The sequence below is a fragment of the Vespula vulgaris genome, chromosome 13, assembly GCF_905475345.1.
Source record: "Vespula vulgaris chromosome 13, iyVesVulg1.1, whole genome shotgun sequence".
NCBI classification, from domain to species: domain Eukaryota; kingdom Metazoa; phylum Arthropoda; class Insecta; order Hymenoptera; family Vespidae; genus Vespula; species Vespula vulgaris.
Genome location: NC_066598.1, coordinates 5,196,223 through 5,217,673, shown reverse-complemented (window position 1 = coordinate 5,217,673; position 21,451 = coordinate 5,196,223). Strand labels below are relative to the sequence as shown.

The window sequence follows — 21,451 nt, the reverse complement described above, 5'->3', positions numbered from 1 at the left end:
TGGTCTATAAGATTAGTTTCATTATTTTGTAATCAGTATCAGTACTCAATTGTAATTTGCAATTAATATTCAATTCTGTACTCAATTTTTAATTTCTGTTAATTTCAGTATATATAATATCATTCTACAATTAACAAATATATACAGTAATCAAAATAGATCAAATTAGAATTTTTATTCAATCATCTGTTGCATGAGCATTGTGCATTAATCCATTTATAGGTTCAGTTCTGAGTAAATATCAGTACTTCTATGGAAATGAGGATAATGAGCCTAGAAAAGGAGACATCAGGTTCTTTTAAAATACATAATAAGATGAATAACTGAAGAATTTTCAATTCTAGAAGATTATCCAAAATTCCTATATATTTTTATATAATTTCTGAACAATTCAGCCATCCAAACTTTTTTTACATCCATATTTATTTCTTTATACTACTTGCTTCTATGGTAATTCTGGAAAAAATATTTGAACTAAAAATTATTTCTATAAATTAGATAGAAAACTCATTTAATTTATCCTAGTTTCCAATAATAAATTAACTTTATCTATTTTAATATTTTTTATTTTTATATATATATATTTTTTTTATATAGAAGCACAATTTCTTCTATCATAATCTTTTATTTAATACATGTTCTTAGGATTTATTCCTGGTAAACATATTATGGAAAAAAAATCATAGAAAGAAAAAAGATCCATATTTAATATACTACAGTGATTACAAACCATTATGACAAATATATATATTATATATTTCTTTTCTATCTCAACAATATCAAGTAATCTTCTATTAGAGTTAGAAAGAATGAATAAATTGAATAGACCAATACATACATTCGTTAGAACTGAGAAAGAAATAAATATTAAATAGGTAACATAAAAGTATATTCTATTATGTTTCCAAAGTTTCCTAATGTTTCTAGAATAATTGTAATAAAAGTTAACTGAATACAACTTTTTGGTACAAATATAATATGAAATTAAAATGCAATAACATATTTGTTATTGAAACAATGCTAGTGATATTTATATTTTGCATATATCATATATCTCAAAATTTATTTTTGATTTTATGGATCAAGACTTACTATCTCCTGATATATTTTTTTTATTTCTGTCATAAGGTTATCCATCCTATATAATAAATATAATTTATAAAATTATTGCAAAAAATTAGTATTAACAAAAAATAATGTAAAATAAACTCACGTATGTCGTACTACTAAATTTTCATATATTAAGTTATCATGACATTCTATAGATTTATTAGACTCAGTAATTTCATTAATTTTAGGTGAAACTTCCATATCCAAATCTTCCTTTATTATAGAATACAAATCTTCTTGATACTTTTTAGTCATGACTATTACAGAATCGAATGAACCTTCTAATTTAAAAAGCTCATTTTCCAGGTTATTTATTTGACTGTAAAAAGATTCTTAATGTACAAAGTAATACAAATTATGATTATATTATATACAATAAGAAAAATAGTTCTTAATTATTGTACAAATAAAATAATAAATGTTTTTAAACAGACATAATACCTGGCAAGTTCAATGATCTTGTTTTCACGAAATTGTGCTTCTCGTAGTTTTATAAATTCAACAAGTGCTTTAACCATTTTTGTTGGTGTCCCAGTACGATTAAAGGTCTCTTTAAAAGTTTCAAATATATCTAAAGCTTTATTATATCTATAAGAAAATTTATTAAAAATATTTCATTAATATTCTGTAAATATCAATCTTTTTTTCTTTAAGAATATGGCGTTAAAATTGAGATATATATTACTCACATTTCATATAAAACTTCTATTGAAATCTTTTGGACAATGTTCTGTAATACATTATTATCTTCATTTAAATTAGTAAATTGTAACTGTATTTGATTAGCAGCAGTTAGTAATTTATTTACTTTCTTAGAATTTCCTTCCAAAGCTTTAATTTTCTCTTTTTTTATTTCTTGATTGACATAATTGGTTTGACAAGAAGTTACTTCCACAGCTAATAAATTTGTACTTTGTAATGTATTCTCCATACATTTTCTAAACTTAATAAGTCTTGCATTTATTAAATCTCTGAAATGTTATAAATTTTTATTATAAAATCATTGCATTGTTTTAATTTCTATATGTATTTAACAATTGAATAAACAATAAAAACTTACACTTCTATAGATAAAGCAAAAATATATAACTGGAAAAGATGTAACTCCTGTTTCATCATGAATATGGTCGCACGATAATAATCATTTAATGCTTCAAAACCTAATTCATTTTTTGATTGTTCTATCATTTTTTGTACTAGATAAGGTATACTTAGTATAGGTTTATTATATATTAATATATCCCCAGTTTTCAGGACAAATAACATTGGGTTCTATATTAATGAAGTTATTTTTAAATTATAAAAATATTTTATATACTGTGTTATAATTATACGTACATTAATTTGTGCAAGAATGGGTATATCATTAAGAAGAATATTTCCATAATAATCAGTTAATATTTGTTGATTTATTGAAATATTCGTATCTTTCTCTATAAGAAATTGCAAATTTGAGAGAGTAGTGTTGCTATCAATTATATATGTATTTATCTTATATAAATACATACAATACACATATAAAACCTGTAAAATATAGAAACAATAACATGTAAATAATAACATGTAAAGTATAGAAACAATAATTTCTAAAAATTCTATTCTATTACTTGCACCTGTACAAAAAAGAAAAATTTCATATTTTTAATTGTTGCTTACTTAAAAATACCTTCTGCAATAGAGCTGGTTCAAGTAATTTAAAAACTACTAATTGAGGTGTTCCATTTACATCTAATTGTTTACCCCGTTTTTTAGGATCCCATTGAAGGACAACTTTAAACCATTCTACCATAACAGATCTGATATAACTATAAAATAAAATAAAATAAATCATAATAAAGGTTATATCCAATAAATTCTTCTGTAATTGTATATCGAATAAACCAAATTTTTTTTCTTATAGAATTTACCTAGATAGATCTATTGGATCTTCTATATCTTGTCTAAATAATACTTTTTTTCCGCATTCATATGCACATATATCATCATTGGATTTATTTTTAATAATTTTCATCCTGCATAAGTTATTAATAGAATAGATTTATAAACAATATTTATTTTGTAAATATACTACTTACCATTCTATTGTATGTGGCATACGTGGTAAAAATGGTCTCTTTCCAGTAATTATTTCATAGAAAAGTATTCCTAAGCTCCAATAATCAACAGAACAACTATATTTCTCATTATAAAGAAGTTCTGGGGCTACATAATTCAATGTACCTACTATGGATGCAGATGTGCTTGTCTCTCCAATTTCTTTAGCATATCCCAAGTCTATTAATTTATATAAAATCTATAAAATATTTTAAATATTATAGAAAAGTTTTACAAACATTTCTTTTACAAGAATAAATAATACATTCTTACTGTGCCTTTTACAGCTTGTAAAACTATATTTTCTGGTTTTAAATCACGATGAGTAATATTATGTAAGTGTAAATATTTTACAGCCAATAAAATATCACTTATTATTTTTAATATATCTGTTTCTTTAATACCGCAGCAATTCTCTGGTTTGTTTAAAACCTGCCAGTAAGACAATTAAAGTATGATATATACAAATATTATGAATATAAAAGTAATACAAAATTTACTTTTCTAAGATCACCCATTGCACAATATTCCATACATAATACAGGCATGCTTTTATCTTCATCTAGAAATTTAAATGGAATATGTATTGCTTTTACGATATTAGGATGTGTTAAGCGTTTCATTATTTCAACTTCTCTAGTCCATCGCTCTTTTTGTATTGCTGTTAATTGTGTATCGTTCCATTTACATTGTTTTATTGCTAAAAAAATAGTTACTAAATTAAATATTATAATTTTTTTGACGAATTATAAATTTAACAATACATTATACAAAATAAGTTTAATACACTTGTTACATACAATTATATTTTTACTATTTATATATTTAATTTACCCAGTTTCCGGCCGGTTGGTTTATGAACCCATAATTTTACAATTCCAAAACCTCCAGTCCCTAAGATGCGTTCATAATTCCAATTTTTGGGTGTGACAATTGTCATCTTTATTGACTTTCGTAATGAGCAATATATAAGAAGCAATAAGCAAATATAACAATTATTTTTGTAGTCCTATGCAACGAACCTTAAAAGATTTTATCTACTTTTAATAAAAGAGATGCTGTATTATTAAATTTGTTTTGCATTTTTCCGTAATGTATCTAGGATTTATTTAATTTTAAATGGTAGAGGTAGGACTGATAAGTAACATACGCACACATATTTAACGAAACTGTATCACAGCGTATCAGTAGCGTATATGCACTGCAAAGAAAATCGCCATCTATGGCTTGTTCAACGAAATGAGTTAGGAGATGCAAATGAAATAATTATGTACTAAAAGTGTGAAAAATGAACGGGACACCAGCTATTGGTTGGCGAATGATAGTGTTGAATACAGGAGTGAATTTTCATAGGTTTTCTGTCGAAAAAATGTTGTAATATCTGAAGATTGTAAGTACGCTCTTGATCCAATCATATCCGATTACGTACATTTGTTTATATTTGCTGACTCGTCTTGTTGAACGAACTACAGTATGGTTACCTACACCGAGATTCTTCTGATGTCATCAAGATCAAAGAAACAGAAAATTACATGATTAATTTTTTTAATATATAATAGAAATTATATAAATAAACATATTATAACGCAAATCAGATAAATAAAATCGTATGTATTAAATTGTTTAATATGAATACATATACATATTAATTAATATATATACACATATAGGGTGATTCAGTAAGTCTATGACAAAGCGATATCTCCGTTATTTTGAATGATACGAAAAAATTCCGAAGGAATGAATTGTTTATTTCAAAGAAGTATATATTACGATGTAAATAAATTCTTTCTTAAGATGATTCTTTTTAATATTTCAAGATTATCAAGAAAATTAAAAAAAAAAAAATAGAATTATATATTATCATCATTGAGACATAATAAATCAAAACGAATTTAACGATCAATAATTTTATGATCTTCACATAACCTTCAATTTAATCTAAATTATCCCTTTGAATCGAACAATTCGTTCCTTCAGCAATTCCTCGTATCAGTAATAAAACTAACGGAAAGATCACTTTGTAGCAGAATTATTGAGATACCGTGTATACATAATACATACATACACACAACACACACAATTTTAATTTTAATTTTAATTTTACAAATTTTATTTACTTTAATTTATTAATTTTATACAATTTATATACAATTATTATTTACAACTAAGAATTTAAATAAAAATGTGCTAGTGGATTAATTGTGAGACTTATAATTACGTACTTGAAAAGATGTCATGTTGAAAAAAAAATAACAAGTAAAAATAAAAAATAGTGTATAGAATGTAGATAATAGATAAAATAAAGAAAATGTATATAAGTTTACAGATACTTTTAATCTCAAGTAATTAAGATGAGGTTAGAAATATATAGATTTAACTATCGGAATTACTGAAGCACAGTAAACCAATAGGTGGACATTTATTAAAATCAAAAAGAGAAAACAGAACTTAGTGCAGTTTTTATGTAATATGAGAACAACTATAAATTTGGAGAAGGATGAAAAACATAAGAAAAAGTTAGATGGACTTAGAAGTCCATCTTTAGAAATCAAAATGATTAACTCTATCAAATAAAAATAAAAAAAAAAAATAAAAATTAATAAACTTGCACAATGATTTAAAAAATTTTTTGTGAATGATATGAACAAATAAAAATTGCAAAATTTATAATTAAATATATATAATATTTATAATCTAATGTATATAATATATAAAACATATATATCAAATTAATTTCTGAAATGTTATTTATTATTCAGTAAAAACCAAAATTTTTACCATATTAAGGTGATGAATAGATACTATCAAAATAATTTATTTATTTATATTTAATTGAATACTTATGCATGTTTTTTGGTATTCAAGTTAGAAAAATGATCAAAGATGGAGTTAATCAATTTAATCCATTGACATACTGATTTTTTACCAGGTATGTTTCTGCGTATACTATTTTTGCTCAAGTAAAAATATTACTTTTCACTTGTAATTTTATATATGCATAATTAATATTTTAAAGAAAAGATAGATAAAGAATAAAAGTATATAGAAATGAAAAGAATATCAATAATTAACTACTTTGTAACAAATTGGAAAGGACTTCTAAAAATAGAAAAATTACAAATATAAGAGGATTAATTATACCTATAGTAATTTGTTATAAGAATCTGTAAAATGTAAAAATAAGGGAAAATGATAAAAGAGGTATATTTAGAAGAAAAACAATTGTTTTAATAAGTTCACATAGGAAAGGAAAAGAAAAGAAAGAAATAAGAAATACAAATTTGTAATAGAAATATGAAAATATATTCATAGAGATGATTTTTAGTGTTGAAAGAATAAAGAATAGAATGGAAAGTAAGTTTTCTTACTAGGTAAAAAGTAGATATAGTAACGAAAAAACTAGGGAGGCAGAGGGAAAAAGGTTTAAAAAGTAAAAGAAATATGAAAAGATGATAAAGAAGTGCATAAATCTTTGGAAAAATAGAGGAATAAAAATAAATTAATTTTTAGGACAAACATGGTACAATAGAAGATGTTAAGAAACAGGAAAAGAACAAGAAACAGGTGGTGATGGTGTAAATGAAAAAATAGGGAAGAGGTTAAAAAATGAAAAATTGCCTTAATGCGGAGAAAAATAATGTGAAAAAGATGGAGAGTGAAATAGAAAATAAAACGCTAGAGAGAATAAATAAAAGAAAGGAAAATAAAAGGAAAATCAAGAAATTAATATTGAATTTACCAATTAGTTAAAATGATTGATTTCAACTGTTATTATAAAAGTTGCTATTTTAAATTTCATCACGTTTTTTCTCAAGATATTACGACTTTTTTATTTTATACATATAATCAGTTTTATAATTTTCTTATTTCTTTTGTTTTTCCAAAGATACATATTATAGAAATACAGATGATAAGGGAAGAAGTAAAAAGAAAGAAGAAAAGAGAGTTTGTGGGAGAAATAGGAAGATTGGTAGTATAAGAATGAGATGTTAATACATTGAATGTCATGTTGGTCATCTATGACCGAAGATTATTTCCTTAACGGAGCCATGATGGTTATTAGTGACTGCAGTACTTTAAATGTTTCTTATTACTTTGTCATTATATGTTTAGAATATTGAAAATTCTCATGCAGCCCTGAAAACATCATTTAAATTTGGTATGGCGGTCAATATGTAAAATTAAGTGAAATCATAAAAGTAATTAGTAAAGATATGAAGAAGGTTATAATAAATAGCTTGTTTATTTCAGAATAATGAAGATTATTTTATGCAACTTTTGAGAAGAGTTATAGAAAATAGAAAAGTAGAAGGCATATAATAAGGATGAAATAGAATTAACAGAAGGAGTAATCGACGTTTACATAAAAAAACTAGATTACAAATAAGATATGGATTTTCTACAGTATTTCAATAAGAAAAAATTAAAGAAATTGATTACAAAAGTCTAGAATAGAGAAAGAAGGCTTTCTGCAAAAATGAAGAGAAGGAATTAGCTTATCTTTACATAATAAATTCAAGTAGGGTAATTCAAATAACTATAGAGATATTATTTTTCTAAGCAATGCACGTAAGATCTATGCACTTATGTTAAAGGAGATTTGACAAAGGGATAGAAAACAAGAAAATTCAGTTAGAAAAATCGAATCCATAATAGATAATATTTATATCCTGCAATATATAATAAAAAAAGAAGTAGGAATGTAGAAGAGATAAACAAGATTAATTGAAATAATAAAGGAAATCTATGTGGGTAAAGAAACATACTTAAAGATGATAACAAACTATTAGTGATTATGAATAGAAACCTGTTAGAAGGTTTTCGGAAAATAAATGAAATGAGACAAGGATACCTAATTAAAAATACTCTCTTCATTATATTCATTTTGGGCATGAAAGAGAAAAGAACTATGTTGTATCATTAACATGATAATTTGATAGCCAAATATAGAGAAATAAGTGATTGATGAAACATAAAATAATGAAGACATTAAATGAATTCTTGGCACCAACTAATTCAAAACTATGGTATTCTGCAAAACAAAAATAAAAAGAGTAAACGAAGAAACAAATGATTGAATAAGTTCAAGAAGTTAAAGAATGAACAAATTAAACATGTATAAAAGTTATTGAAGAAAATGAATGTCTTAATAAAAAAAAAAGTATCTTCAAGGATGATTTTAACAAAAAAATGAATGTAGGACTGGGTAAATAATATTTGTTAGAAGTGTGTAGTATGTTAGCATACAACTTATGTCATTACGTTTTGCTGTTCGAAGAACATTTTTTTGAAAATAAATTATTTTTATGGTTTTTAATAGTGGAATAGTTAAAGAATGTTGGAAGAAACATGGAAAAAAGTAAGAAATTAAGAAAAAGAAATAAAAATTCGGATAAAAATTAAAGACTAGCAGAATAAATAAAATAGTAGCAGAAAGAAGAGTAGAGAACAGATTACACAGTAAAAGTGACTACTACTATTATACTATTATTGCTATGTCATTGATGGTTTCTATCTCAAGAATGAGATGTCCTATTAGAGGCTTTGAAAAAAGATTAAAATTAAAAAATTTTTTTATAAACGATTGACGGAGATGAAATAAATTTGTTTTTACTTAATGTATATGTATTGAGAACATTAAAAAAAAATTATTCGAGAATATCGAAAAACAAAAAAATATGAGTTTTTTTTTTGCAAATTTTTTTGGTCCAATTAAAAACTAAATGGACTATTCAAATTAATTAATAAATATAAGTCAATGACGATAACTGATTTTTGAAATCAATTTTCTTTGCAAAATGGTAGTGAATTGAAAATTAAGCATGGAAAATCTATGAAAAAAAGTTATTTTTACATTTATCTTGTCCAATCTATCTGAATATTTGATTTACGAAAAAGACTTGTAAATATTAAAATTGTTTAGTTATTTCTTAATGAAATTCTTTATTTATTTCAAAATTTGAAGAAAGATATTAAGGCTATTCATCATCTTTGGTTTTATAATGATTTATACTAAAAATCAGAACAGGCTAATTTTGTTAACTAGTTTTGATGAACGATTTAAAGACGAAAATTTAATCTAGGATCTTACTTCATCGAATTTTTGAAAAAGCTTTATTTTCTTTGAAAAAAATCGTGTTAAAAAATGGTATGTTTTCAAGAATATTTTATACATAAATATAAAGCTTTTTCAAAAATTCGAAAAGCAGGGTCTTGAATTAAACCATTCTATTTAAAATAAGATCTTATTTATCAAAATCGGTCAAGAATTACGTTTATTCTCATAATTGGCATAAATATTATTTTTCACATTTTTGATAAAGAAATTTTTGGTAAAGATTTGTAATTGAATTGTAGGTCGAGACCATTAGTTTTTTTTTTCTTGTATCGATGTAAATGAAAATAATCAACTAATTTAGAGTAAAATAAAAATTGAATTTAAATAATTCAAATTTTATTTAATTTTAAATTAAAATGATAAATTAAATCAATTTAATTTTAAATCGATAGTATCACGAAATCTATTTATCTAATGGATAAATAATAAAGGGTTGTTCCGCATTTCATATTATCGAAAGGTTTTATGTTCTCATGGTTAAATTTTTAAACCTCTATGTATTCAACGCGGTTATTCTTAAATCCATTATATCACGTGCTTTATTTCTTATATCTAAACAGTTGATTATCGTTTTTGTGACTTACGACTATGATGAATAAATCTATGTTCCTGTAAATGTCATTTTCAAATATCTTTAACTTGACATACTCCATTACTCCATATACTTTGAAATTATCTCTATTAGAAATGGAAAATTTGTAAACCTTAATCACATTCCCATAAACTCTGTAGAAGTAAAGAATATGATATATATTAAAGTATGTTTATTTTATCTCATCTTTACTCAATGCAGTTCCAGTTCTTCGCAATTGTTATATCCTATCCTTCGTAATTTTGGAAAGCCCTAATTTAATGACTCTATTTTAATTATTCTATTTTATTTTACTTTGTAGAAAAGAAAGAAACAGAGGAAGAAAAAAATGTCTGTATATGAAAGAAAATAAAAAATTGGTAATCCTAATCTAAACAAGTACTATTTTCCCGTAATGCGTGACAAATGACATGCAAATAATGTGTATCTTTATTCAGTGTAATTTCAGTAGTCCCCACAATTACCATATCTTATATATTTTATAGCTATAACTTTAATATAGGACTCGATTTTATTATAATAAAATTATAAATTTAATTGAACTTTAGAAAAGAGAAGTTCAACATTTATGTCTTCATTTTAATAATAAAAATGCATAAAATATGAAATAATCTTATTCGCTTATATATGGTAATGTTGAGACGGAGACGAAATTTTTAAGTTTCCAAATTTATTTTTATACCCATCCTCATAAAAGTATTTTAAGTGATAGCATGGTAAAATTAAAATATAACTAAGAGCCATTCATGAAAGCTCTAGAAAACGAAAATAACTCAACAGCCTATAGATGCCCTCTTACACGTTTACGCTGGCGCGTATCACCGATGGCTTGCGCTCGAATCTTATATACGCTTGAATTTTCCGTCAGTGTGAGCGTATCATCAAAAATTTAGTTCGTTTAGTAACTACAACAAATTGCGATATAGTTAAAATTTCAATAATGGGAATTTAACGTATATTAATCGAAAAAAAGTAGGATGAAGAAAAGCATTAATATGAGAGCCACCCCCCCCCCCCCAGAAAGAAACGCAAAAACAAGCACCGGCGTGAACGTTTTAAGCCACGATTTGTGGGGGCCTTTTTGGCATATAGCTTCCTTTGTTTTGTGCTCTAGCTTAATTGATCATTCAAAAAGTGTAATAAGGAAATCTTATTTTAAATTCTAAAATAAAAGAGAAAACTTTAACATACCTAGGCAGAAACTGATTACTATCTTTTCGAACGAGAAATAGAGAAATAGGAATTAATATATTAATTGTAATCTTGAGCTAAAAATCGGGTCTACTGGCTGGATTCTACAAATCTTTATCTTTTATCAATGACTCTATTCGACATTTTTCATTCAAAAGCAATGACTCTATTGATTTCTTTTATTTAACCAAAAAAATGGATTAAATATGTGATTAATTTTTAGTTAAAGATATAATAAAAAATCTTTGGACGCTCTTTCTTATGATATGATATGATAATTCTAATTATTAGAAAAAAATGTAAATTCTTGTGTAATCCAGAGATTATCTATCACGAATGTCTTCTTACTTATTCTTTATTAGAATTTGTTAATACCGATTTTTTACTATTTCCGCAAGAAAAAATTCGGATATTCAAATTACAAATAATTATAAACGCGAAACAAAAAGACCCTGTCCTGATCTAATAAATAAATCAAAAAATAAATAACTATTTACCTGTATATCTCTGAAGAAATTTATTCACGGTAACTTAATGCTTTTATACTAATTGATTAGAATTAATCATTCATGCTGATTTGGATCTTTCATCCTCGATATGATTGAGTGATCAGAGAATAAAAATTCACTTACTACTTAAATAGTTCTGCTAAGTGATTTAGGTCGAAATTAAGGGTGGATAATCCGTAGGTGGTTGAAAATGTGTTAAGTCGATATTGCTGCAAGTTGAGATCTTCTTCAATAATGCACTGACTGTAATACGCAGTAGTTATTTTTTAATGAATAATAACTAAAATTAATTCGCAAAATTCTACTGTCTTCTATAAATTCTGTGGAATTTAAAATAAATTAAAAAAGCAAAAAACTTCGCGAACGAACATTAACTCTAACGCATTGTACGCAGTCAATGCAAGTTTACTTGTTTAAATCGCCAAACAAGAACGACCAAACTGCTTCTACTTCGCGATTTTAGCGATATAAATACTCGATTACATCATTGCTTTGCGCGCAATTGCAATGATGTTTTAAAACAGAAAAATTATTAATACCAATATTATAATATGAAATCGTATTTGTAACTATAAGCGTGCGTTAAAGATTACTTAACTCGTTTTAAAATACTCAAAAGAATGATTTATTTAAGCTTAACCATTTCGAAAGTGATTGCTTCGACTTTTATGTGTCGAAATCCAAAAGAAAACTGTTTTGATAACAGTAAAAGTCAATAAAAAGCTGGTTTTTGTTGACATAAATAAACAACGAACACGCAGTCAAATTTTAACCCTATTTAAATATTAATGTAATTCTATTTTATATTTAATGCATGTTTCAAGCTACGAAATGTTTAAATAAATATGCCATTACTTAAATATTAGTTTATTATATTACATTGAAATATAGGAATTTTACATTAAGATTCTTTTATATTTATCGCGTGTTACAAGCTATGTTTTGTTTAAGCGAATATAGTTTTGTTTAAATATTAGTTAAATATTAGTTAAATATTATTATAGTTCGCCTACTATATATTATTTAAATAATTAAAAAATGACCAACATTATAAATTGTTTAAGTTTGCCTGTATAAAGTGGAAGAATTTCGATGTTTATTCGTTGGACTACCAAACAAAACTATTTCGATAATTATCAAAATCAATCAAGCATTCGTTTTTCTTGATATTAGATGTAGGCAACGACCCCTTGTTCGAAATATAAGTGAATTGAAATATTAAATTAGAATTATTTGATATTTAACACATATTACAAGCTGTATAATGTTTAAGTGAATATATTTTTGTTTAAATATTAGTTTATTATACATCGTATACATTATATATTGTTTAAATAATTAATAACATTATTGAATATATAAATTATTGGAGAGTAATCGTATGGGAAGATTATCGAAGATAGACAAATGCTCGTTATTACACATCATACTTTCGATGCTTAGAAACGTTCTATTTTGTTTCATATTATGAAAGTACAATTTGTCTCCGCATGTTAGACAAATATGCATCTATTGTTTCATTTATAACTTCTGAATATATTCAACATTCTCATTATTTAATTTTGTATCCGTTTTTTCTATCTTGTCAATATAAATATTATATTTATATTTATTATCTTCTTCTTTTTCATTGTTTTTATAGATTTTCTTCACATACAAATAATTTAAATTCTTTCTAAATAATCTATTTGCAAAAATCAATATTTATTCTCAATTTGTTTAAATAATATTTTACAATGATATAATAAAATTAATTGCATATAAGTATATGTTAAATCTTGATTTAAAAAATCGTCTTCTAAAGTGTTAAAATAAAATAACTACATCTGATTTGCAAAAGAATAAAATTCAACCAGTATTAGATATTACTTGAAATATTAATTTTCTACAGTCAGCAGTCCCATGTTAACTATTTTTCAATATTATAATGGCGATTGTATAAATTCTCTATTAATTTTATAAATAACAAAGGCAAAATTTTTTGAAGCAAAATTATAAATACAATCTAGATGAATGTTAGCTAAAATTGACAATAGCAAATGTAAAACTATTCTTACATTCTTGATTAAATATTATAAAAATTGAAATAAATTGATAAGAGCTGTGAATGCGAATATTTTCTTATTGTGTTTTGTGTTTGGTTATTTTCGTTAGTTAACTTTTCTTTTGATTAGTTAAAAAATAGCTGATTTGAGCGACGTTTTGGTGGTAATTATTAATCTCACCACGTTCTAACTTTACTGTAGTTGACACGAGAAGATTCGTAATCTCTTTCGGCGTAAATCTTTCAAGTTGTCCATTGAAATTGGATGTCTCTTTTTGAGTCACCGTCTGTATCTAAGTTCGATTATAATCTGATGAAAGACTCTTTGAATTTAATACTACGAAGTAAATTATCGTGGTTTTCAATTCACCGTAGTATTCGAAATTTCCAGCAATGGCTATAACCCATTATAATAGATTGATACTAACAATAAAAGACTCACAACCCGCAAATTCAGAAAATTATGATATTTTGAAAATAGTAGAACATATATAGGCATGTATTACATACTTTTTTTTGCTGCTTAAGTACAGTCCAAATTATAAAAGATAGAAATGTTTTTAAGACAAAAATTAATTAAGACTATTATAGCCTTATACTCTTTTAATTAGGACTATCATTCGATAATAGTAACGGATTCAGTATAGCATGCTGATGTTACTTATATTTAAAAATTAATTCAACACTTAGTGTATCATCTATTTAAACAGTTTGGATTCTTTTATGTAAGTAACTATAGATCAAGTCTAGAACCATTCTTCATATACCTATATATATATATATAGCGAAAAGACAATATGCATGATTAGATAGATCTTGTCAAAGACATGTGATATCCATTTTTTTATGCATATAAGTATCGGTTTTTTTGTATATAAATTTTTTGTTTTTACCGTCTTCTTCAAAGATTAAGATAATCATATACTTTAAATAAATTACTGATTGCTTTGGTAAATAATTATCTTTCAAATTGATAATTTAACAAAGACATATTGACACTTTATAATTGATAAAGCATCTAATCTAACACCTGGAAAAGGAATCATCATTGGATTACGGAAAGAAAGCCCCAAAAAATAAAGAGGACAATATGCCTATCAAGAAAATTAAGAAGATAATTTTTTCACTTCCTGATTCATCTTATTAATTAAAGAAATGTCAAGATACCATTCAGATTACGAAAAAGAATAAAGAATTGAAAAGATAATTTCTTTGTGCCTACTGTATAGGAAGTTATTTTTATTATCACTAACCGCATATGTTAACCACCTTCTCGTGTCCATCATATATATAGAAAATCCAATTTCAGGCGATATACATATAGTTTTACAAATTCGTCGATCGATCAGTTTTAAGAATTAAAATTCATCTAGTCACATATTATAACTTTTAAATAAATTTATTTCATTTGCAAAAGTTTAGAGAATTAAAATTCATTATCAGAATTAATCTTCAGTAAGACTTGCTAAAGGATCTCAAAATTATTTTTCTGTAAGGTAGATGGAGTAATTTTAATTTCTGCCAGTATACACTTTGTATCATTTTTTCTCAAAAGTATAAAAGTATGGAATCTGAATGAACCTGATTTTGTTACTCAGCCAATGTTAAGGTTACCTCTCCTTTGCTTATGTGATGAGAGAATTCATTTGTATAGGTTAAATAAACAACTTATTTATATAAAAGAGGGAGCATCGCGTCTTCAGCAGCGCAGTTATTTTTTTATGTACTTTTGAAACAATTTTTGGCTCAATTACTTTCCGATTTTATTTAGTTTTTATAAGTCTGATATGTAACTTCTGCTGCGCTAAGTCTTACAACCAAGTCCTGCACCAACTCCACACGATATTATTATACGTGTACACGTTCATACTCAGTCAATTGGAGAAGATAAATATACACTTCTATAGAGTTAGGAACATATGTCGGAAGATCACAACTTCTAGTATGCAACAGCGAAATTGTTGTCATATTTATCGATATCCCTTCAATGATATTCAATAAGCACATGATGAAATCTTTGCAGAAACCAATTCGATTATGAGTGGAACACCGTAGTCTCTTATTGTTTAATTTTTAATTTCTGAGAAACAATTTTTATCACTGAGCTTAAAAAGTTCATAACCTGATCTGTTAGAATAGAATACAGTATTACGAATTTACAAATAAGATTTACTATGAGCGCGTCCGTTTTCGTATCGAAATAATATTTTCTAAATGTTCTGCTATCGAGAATTTATTAAGTTAATTCTACATTGTTAAAATATATTTATTTCTTTTCTGAGAAATAAATTTTCTGAGAACTCATCACTTTTAAAGTCACAGTCACATTCACTTTTTTATTAATATAAACATCCGTCTTTTTATATATATATTTTTTTTGTTTTCACTGTGTCTTTAAAAAAGGATTTTAGAATACTGATACATTTTAAATAAATTATTAGCCGCCTTTAAAATAATTATTTTTCAGATGGATATATTGTTAAGAATATGTTGACAATTTCCAATTAATAAAGCAGCTCTCCTATTTGAGTTCTTAAACAAAAATCATGTATGTAAGGAATAAAGTATGTAAGGAACATAGGATCTGTTTAAGGCATCGGTCATTTAAGAAACTCTTGAATCGCTAACACTTTCACTGACGTAAAACTAATTTATTTAGATATGGGACTTCCACCATTTACTGGTCACAGACAGGGGGAGAAACATATAAGATTCTGAAAGATAATTAATCAAAAATTTAGGATGAGACACAGAGGCCATATCGTTTCTATTTTTCAATACCTCTACTGTCAGAATTCGAGCAAACGCAGATAGAAATAGATATAATCACATACAGGAATTTACGGAAAAACAGGTTGGGAGCTTGTTTCTACGAATTCGAGATCATTAATTCTGTCAAGGACAGAATATCGGTCGCTATACAACTTAAGACCCTCAACGCGGCACTACAACTTTAAACCAATTCATGGGACAATATAAGAAAACAGTTCCATTTAGATTTTCTTGGACAGTTAAATTTAAATCATTATGTTAAAAAACGAAATAACAATACCCAAGAAAACCGAAAAGATCCAGATCATTCACTACAACTATACGATTGGATAGGAGATCATAAAAGTGAAACTAAAACTTTATTCTTTTTCGTAAAAAGAAACCAAAACTTGTGCATGTATTAAACAAAAATATTACTAAAAATATTACTCTAATCTTAAAACAGGTGTAAAAACATACATATAAAATTGTAAAAGTTATACCAGAAAGTTTGTTAAATTGAAAATAAATTAGGCAATGATTCTCATTAACACAATAGACAAAACCTTTGACAAAATTTCTATGAACATAGTGGATCCAGTGCCAACAACATACCATGTTAACAATCCAGAACTTTACAAAACACTCTCTTACTATATTAATATTACTACATAATATATGCCAATACTATCTCATTCATAGATATCACGAAGGAAGTGATAGCAGATTTCAATATGTTATTTTCTTTTATAAAAGTTTGGATTGCTCGCAAGCTTAATGGTTGATTATCCACATGCACTTTTCCATATTACAGATCTATTTCTAAACAAAATTGTTTTCACTATACATTCTCCTGAATCCTTGATTATGCAAGCTATTTTGTTTCTGTAGATAAAAGTGTGACTATTTTTTGATATATAGCTTTTAGATAGATCATGAAACTGCTCCAAGGTCACAAAACGTATTATTGATTTATGGGTTATTGTATATCCTGTGTAATCTGCATTTATGAAGTCACTTAATTTATTATGACTTCCATTATTTCCATAAACAATAACATGATCTGCTGTTCTCTTTTAATATTTTAAAATTCTTTTCACAGATTTCCAATGTTCTTGTTCATTTTAAAAATTGGCTTATTTTATTAACTGCAAATTCGAAATCTTGTCTTGTAATTCTAGTTGCAAAGAATAATAAGCTGATTGTTTCATAATATGGTATATTATAGATTTTTACATTTTCATTTTTCATTAGATTTTATCCGAATTCTAAGAGTCCACTTACGAGTTTTGCATCTTCCATTTGAAATCTAGCAAGCAATTTTTTAATATTTTTATTTATTTTTACTATCCCTATTTATTTTGATAAGTCCATTTTTACAATAGCGTTAAATTTCCATACCGATAAATTGCTTACAATCTTCAATTGTAATTATTCTGCTCTAAATTATTCTGCAATTTTGCTAAAACTGAATTTATTACTTCTTTTGATTTAGATAATATTAATTCCTCATTTATATACAAAGCAAAAATAACTACTGTTTTATTTATTTCATCCACAAAGATGTAGTTGTCAATCCCTTCGATAAAAGCCAAAGTGTTTTAAAAATTAATAAATTTTAAGTTTCAACATCACAATGACTGTTTAAGGTCATATAGACTTTTTCTGAACCTACAGATTCCTTGTGGGTTAACTTTATGAACAAATTCTTGTGACTGTTTTATAAATATTCTCTCTTTCATCTCACTGTGAAAAAATGCAGTTTTAATGTCAAATTAAGCTATTTCCAATAATTCCAAATCATCTTTTGCTGTAATAGCTAAAAGTATTTTAATAAGCTCATATCTAATAATTGGTGTGAAAGTTTCATAAAAATCAATTTCTTTATGTTGAGTGATATGTCTTTCATGATATAGATTTATATCGCTGTTTATGTTCAGTTTTCTAGTATAAACCTAATACTAGCTCCAGTTGTTTCATTTTTCGGCAGTTTTTCAAGTATCCATGTGTTATTTTTCTGAAATGCATTAATTCTTTGCACTCGACAACTTTTCCACTAAAGAAACCAAAAACTCGAGGCGATTTTGTGAATATTTAGCATGTTTCCTACACTTAATTTAAAATGATTTTATATAGGAATAAATCTATAAAAATTATATATTTTAATGTTTTATATATTATTAAATTTTTAAAAACAAAATTTGTTAATTATTATGCTCTTTATTTATTCTTTGTGTGATATTCTATAAAGCAATCACTAATATGCATCTTCAGTTTGTTAAAGCATGTATCGCAGTAATATGTTGTTTCATGCTTTTTACGGAGAACATTTTGTTTAGAGCAAACTTTATAATCTTTCTTAACACCTATTAGAATAACATGCAACTTTCTATTTAAGCGAATTTCATTGACACTTGGGATCGAAATACAATCTTGATCACGAGTCTAACGAAAATCTCCTCTTAATTGACCAACCAAAATTTTTATATATTGCAGATGAGTCATTCGTTCCTGTATATTTTCTCTAATTTATAAACAATGTAAAAATTAATTGAACATACTTCTAAATTCTAAAAAAATAGCTTCAACCATTATTTCGAAAACTTTCCTGAAGAACAATATATGAAGGTATATTGATCCACTCAATCAACACCACCTATATATTTTATATAGTTTATAATGATATTTGGTTTTTTGATGCTAAATTCAATACCATCTCGTAAAATCATTTTACTGGAATTATTCACGTATTATTCCAAGTGGTCAAACGTGTGATAATTCTTTTGTCTTTTCTCCTTTTGTACCAGAACTAAAGTATTGCTTTTAACATATTTTAGTTCTGTGGATTTTAGTTTTTTTTTCATTGTATTTGGCAACTGCTTCTAATTTGTTAAGATCGTCCCGGTTAAATGGCATTTCATTTTATGTAATTCTTGATTAGGATGTAGCTTATGTAATACCGATTCGTAAATACATGATGTATCCGAGCACTAGAAATTTTATGCTTTACATTTTGTACAAATATAATGGGATTCTGGTTGATACTGGAACATCAGTTCTTGTTAATTTCTCGCGATCTTGCACTTTCAACAAGAGTTTGCATTTCACTTAGCTCAATCATTCCGTTGAGGAATGTTACGGGGCTGATTTCTCGTGAATAATTCCTTTTGATTTTAAGAAATCTTGAAATTCTCTTGACATACATTTATTTCTGTTGTCAGACTATAATGTCTGTATTTTGTTGTTAGTTTTTCTGTGTATTAATCATATTCTTTAAATTTACTTATAAATTTCCTAAATGACCATATCTTTCGATTTGTGGCGTAGAAAATAGAACAAAAACCTAAGTTTTTTTTAAGGTTTTTCATTACTTGTCGCTCAAAGCGTGTGTGACCAACGCCAAGTATAAATTACAAGCCCAAACGGAGAACGCTGTTCTTATCATGCATCTATCTATATAGCATACCTATATAGCGTAGAAGCTTGTTGGATATCCTCTCATCCGTACATAACAATCGCTTTTATGTAGGTTAAAGTAAATAGTTAGTGCTGTGAATTCACACTTTTCATTCTCATCTGTATTTTTGATAATAGTATTTGTTTTGTAGTGATTCGTATGTTGGTACACATTTGTATCATGACAAATTCATAAAGAATAATAAATATAATTAGCACATATAATATTATAAGTAGTATATAAATTTGTAATAAAAAACAAGATTTTGTCGAATATTTTATCAATAATGATTAGTGACTACTTATTTTACTATATATATATAGGTGTGTATGTATATATAAAATAGTAAGTATATATATATACTTATTTTATTATATTATATTATGTATTATTATAGTAATAATATTAATAATAAAAATAATATAAGATGGATTACTCCTAAACAGGAAACTATAAAAAAAAGTGCTTGGAGAAGAATCTCGTAAGAAACGAACTCTTGTTTTGATTTTTATAAAAATAGTATAGAATATATAAGTGTATATGTACTAATTATTATTTTTGAAAAAATAATTGATAAATATAAGTACTTTATATGCATTTGTTATCAAACCATATTGTACAACTATCTAGCACAGATCATAGCAAAACATACAATCATCAGTGGAAGAAATAAGTATAAGAGAAAGGGTAGTAATACCTTATTAAAATATCAGATAACGAAAAAAGGAATAAGTTAGTTGATTATTTTTGTTTACATCAATATAATAAAAATAAATCACCAGAATATTTCTTAGTTTCGAACTTACGATTCTTAAATTAGATTCTTACCAATATGCTACACATTGCTGAATATAAATGCTTGCCAATATGCTACATATTATTTATAATCTCTACGTTTCTAATTTATACAATATAAAAGAAACTACAAATTTTTTCAAAATTTAACGATATTTTAGAAATTTAAATCCATTGATATGAACAATTGCATACGTATTTTTGCTATAGGATCATCTATCCGAAGTTTATTAATGAGCAATCTCTCCGTTTAGCTTCTTCATATGAGCATCATAAAAGATATATTTTTTTCATTTAAAATTGAAATCGTCAAAGAATCAGTGCATCACCTATTTACACACACACACACACACACACACACACACACACACACACACACACACACACACAGAGAGAGAGAGAGAGAGAGAGAGAGAGAGAGAGAGAGAGAGAGGCAATCATTACTTCATAGAAGCAAAACATATACTAAAATATATACCAACCATTTATATGAAAATCTGTAGTGGAGATACAAGTTTCTTCTCTTTTGCCACAAATTTTAAAGGGCACCACAGTACAAAATTCTTTCTTCACGAAAAATGTTGAAAACAGCATTTATGTCACAATCAGAACAGGTATAATTCTTGACCAATTTTAAAGATTGAAAACATAATTTCATTTTGAAGATAAAAGTTTATTCTGAGATCCCTTCTTCGAATGTTTGAAAAAGCTTTATATTTGTAAATAAATTATTCTTGAAAAAATATCATTTACTGATACGATTTTTTTTTTCGAAGAAAATAAAGCT

At 25.7% G+C, this 21,451-nt stretch overlaps 1 protein-coding gene and 1 long non-coding RNA gene across 5 annotated transcripts; one reads left to right on the top strand and one right to left on the bottom strand.

Moving 5' to 3' along the window:
- Positions 1-688: 688 nt before the first annotated feature.
- Positions 689-4,408, bottom strand: LOC127068546 (inhibitor of nuclear factor kappa-B kinase subunit alpha-like). 2 transcript variants are annotated; one of them, XM_051004837.1, is made up of 12 exons: positions 4,039-4,408; positions 3,705-3,904; positions 3,478-3,636; positions 3,186-3,403; positions 3,018-3,122; positions 2,777-2,915; positions 2,449-2,634; positions 2,171-2,382; positions 1,800-2,081; positions 1,552-1,698; positions 1,214-1,429; positions 689-1,138 (listed from the first exon to the last, which is right to left on the bottom strand). In XM_051004837.1, exons 1-12 carry the CDS (start codon positions 4,142-4,144, stop codon positions 1,075-1,077), a joined length of 2,034 nt encoding a protein of 677 aa, XP_050860794.1. In that variant the 5' UTR covers positions 4,145-4,408; the 3' UTR covers positions 689-1,074. The 2 variants fall into 2 exon arrangements, with proteins under 2 accessions (XP_050860794.1, XP_050860795.1); XM_051004838.1 differs by lacking the exon at positions 3,018-3,122.
- Positions 4,409-4,413: 5 nt separating this feature from the next.
- Positions 4,414-10,097, top strand: LOC127068549 (uncharacterized). Of its 3 annotated transcripts, none has more exons than XR_007782965.1 (4): positions 4,414-4,594; positions 4,677-6,136; positions 6,224-7,366; positions 7,459-10,097. It is a non-coding gene; the product is annotated as an uncharacterized LOC127068549 (long non-coding RNA). The 3 variants fall into 3 exon arrangements; XR_007782966.1 differs by lacking the exon at positions 4,414-4,594 and having other exon boundaries at positions 4,681-6,136; positions 7,459-7,726; positions 7,803-10,097; XR_007782964.1 differs by having other exon boundaries at positions 4,432-4,811; positions 6,718-7,366.
- Positions 10,098-21,451: the final 11,354 nt, after the last annotated feature.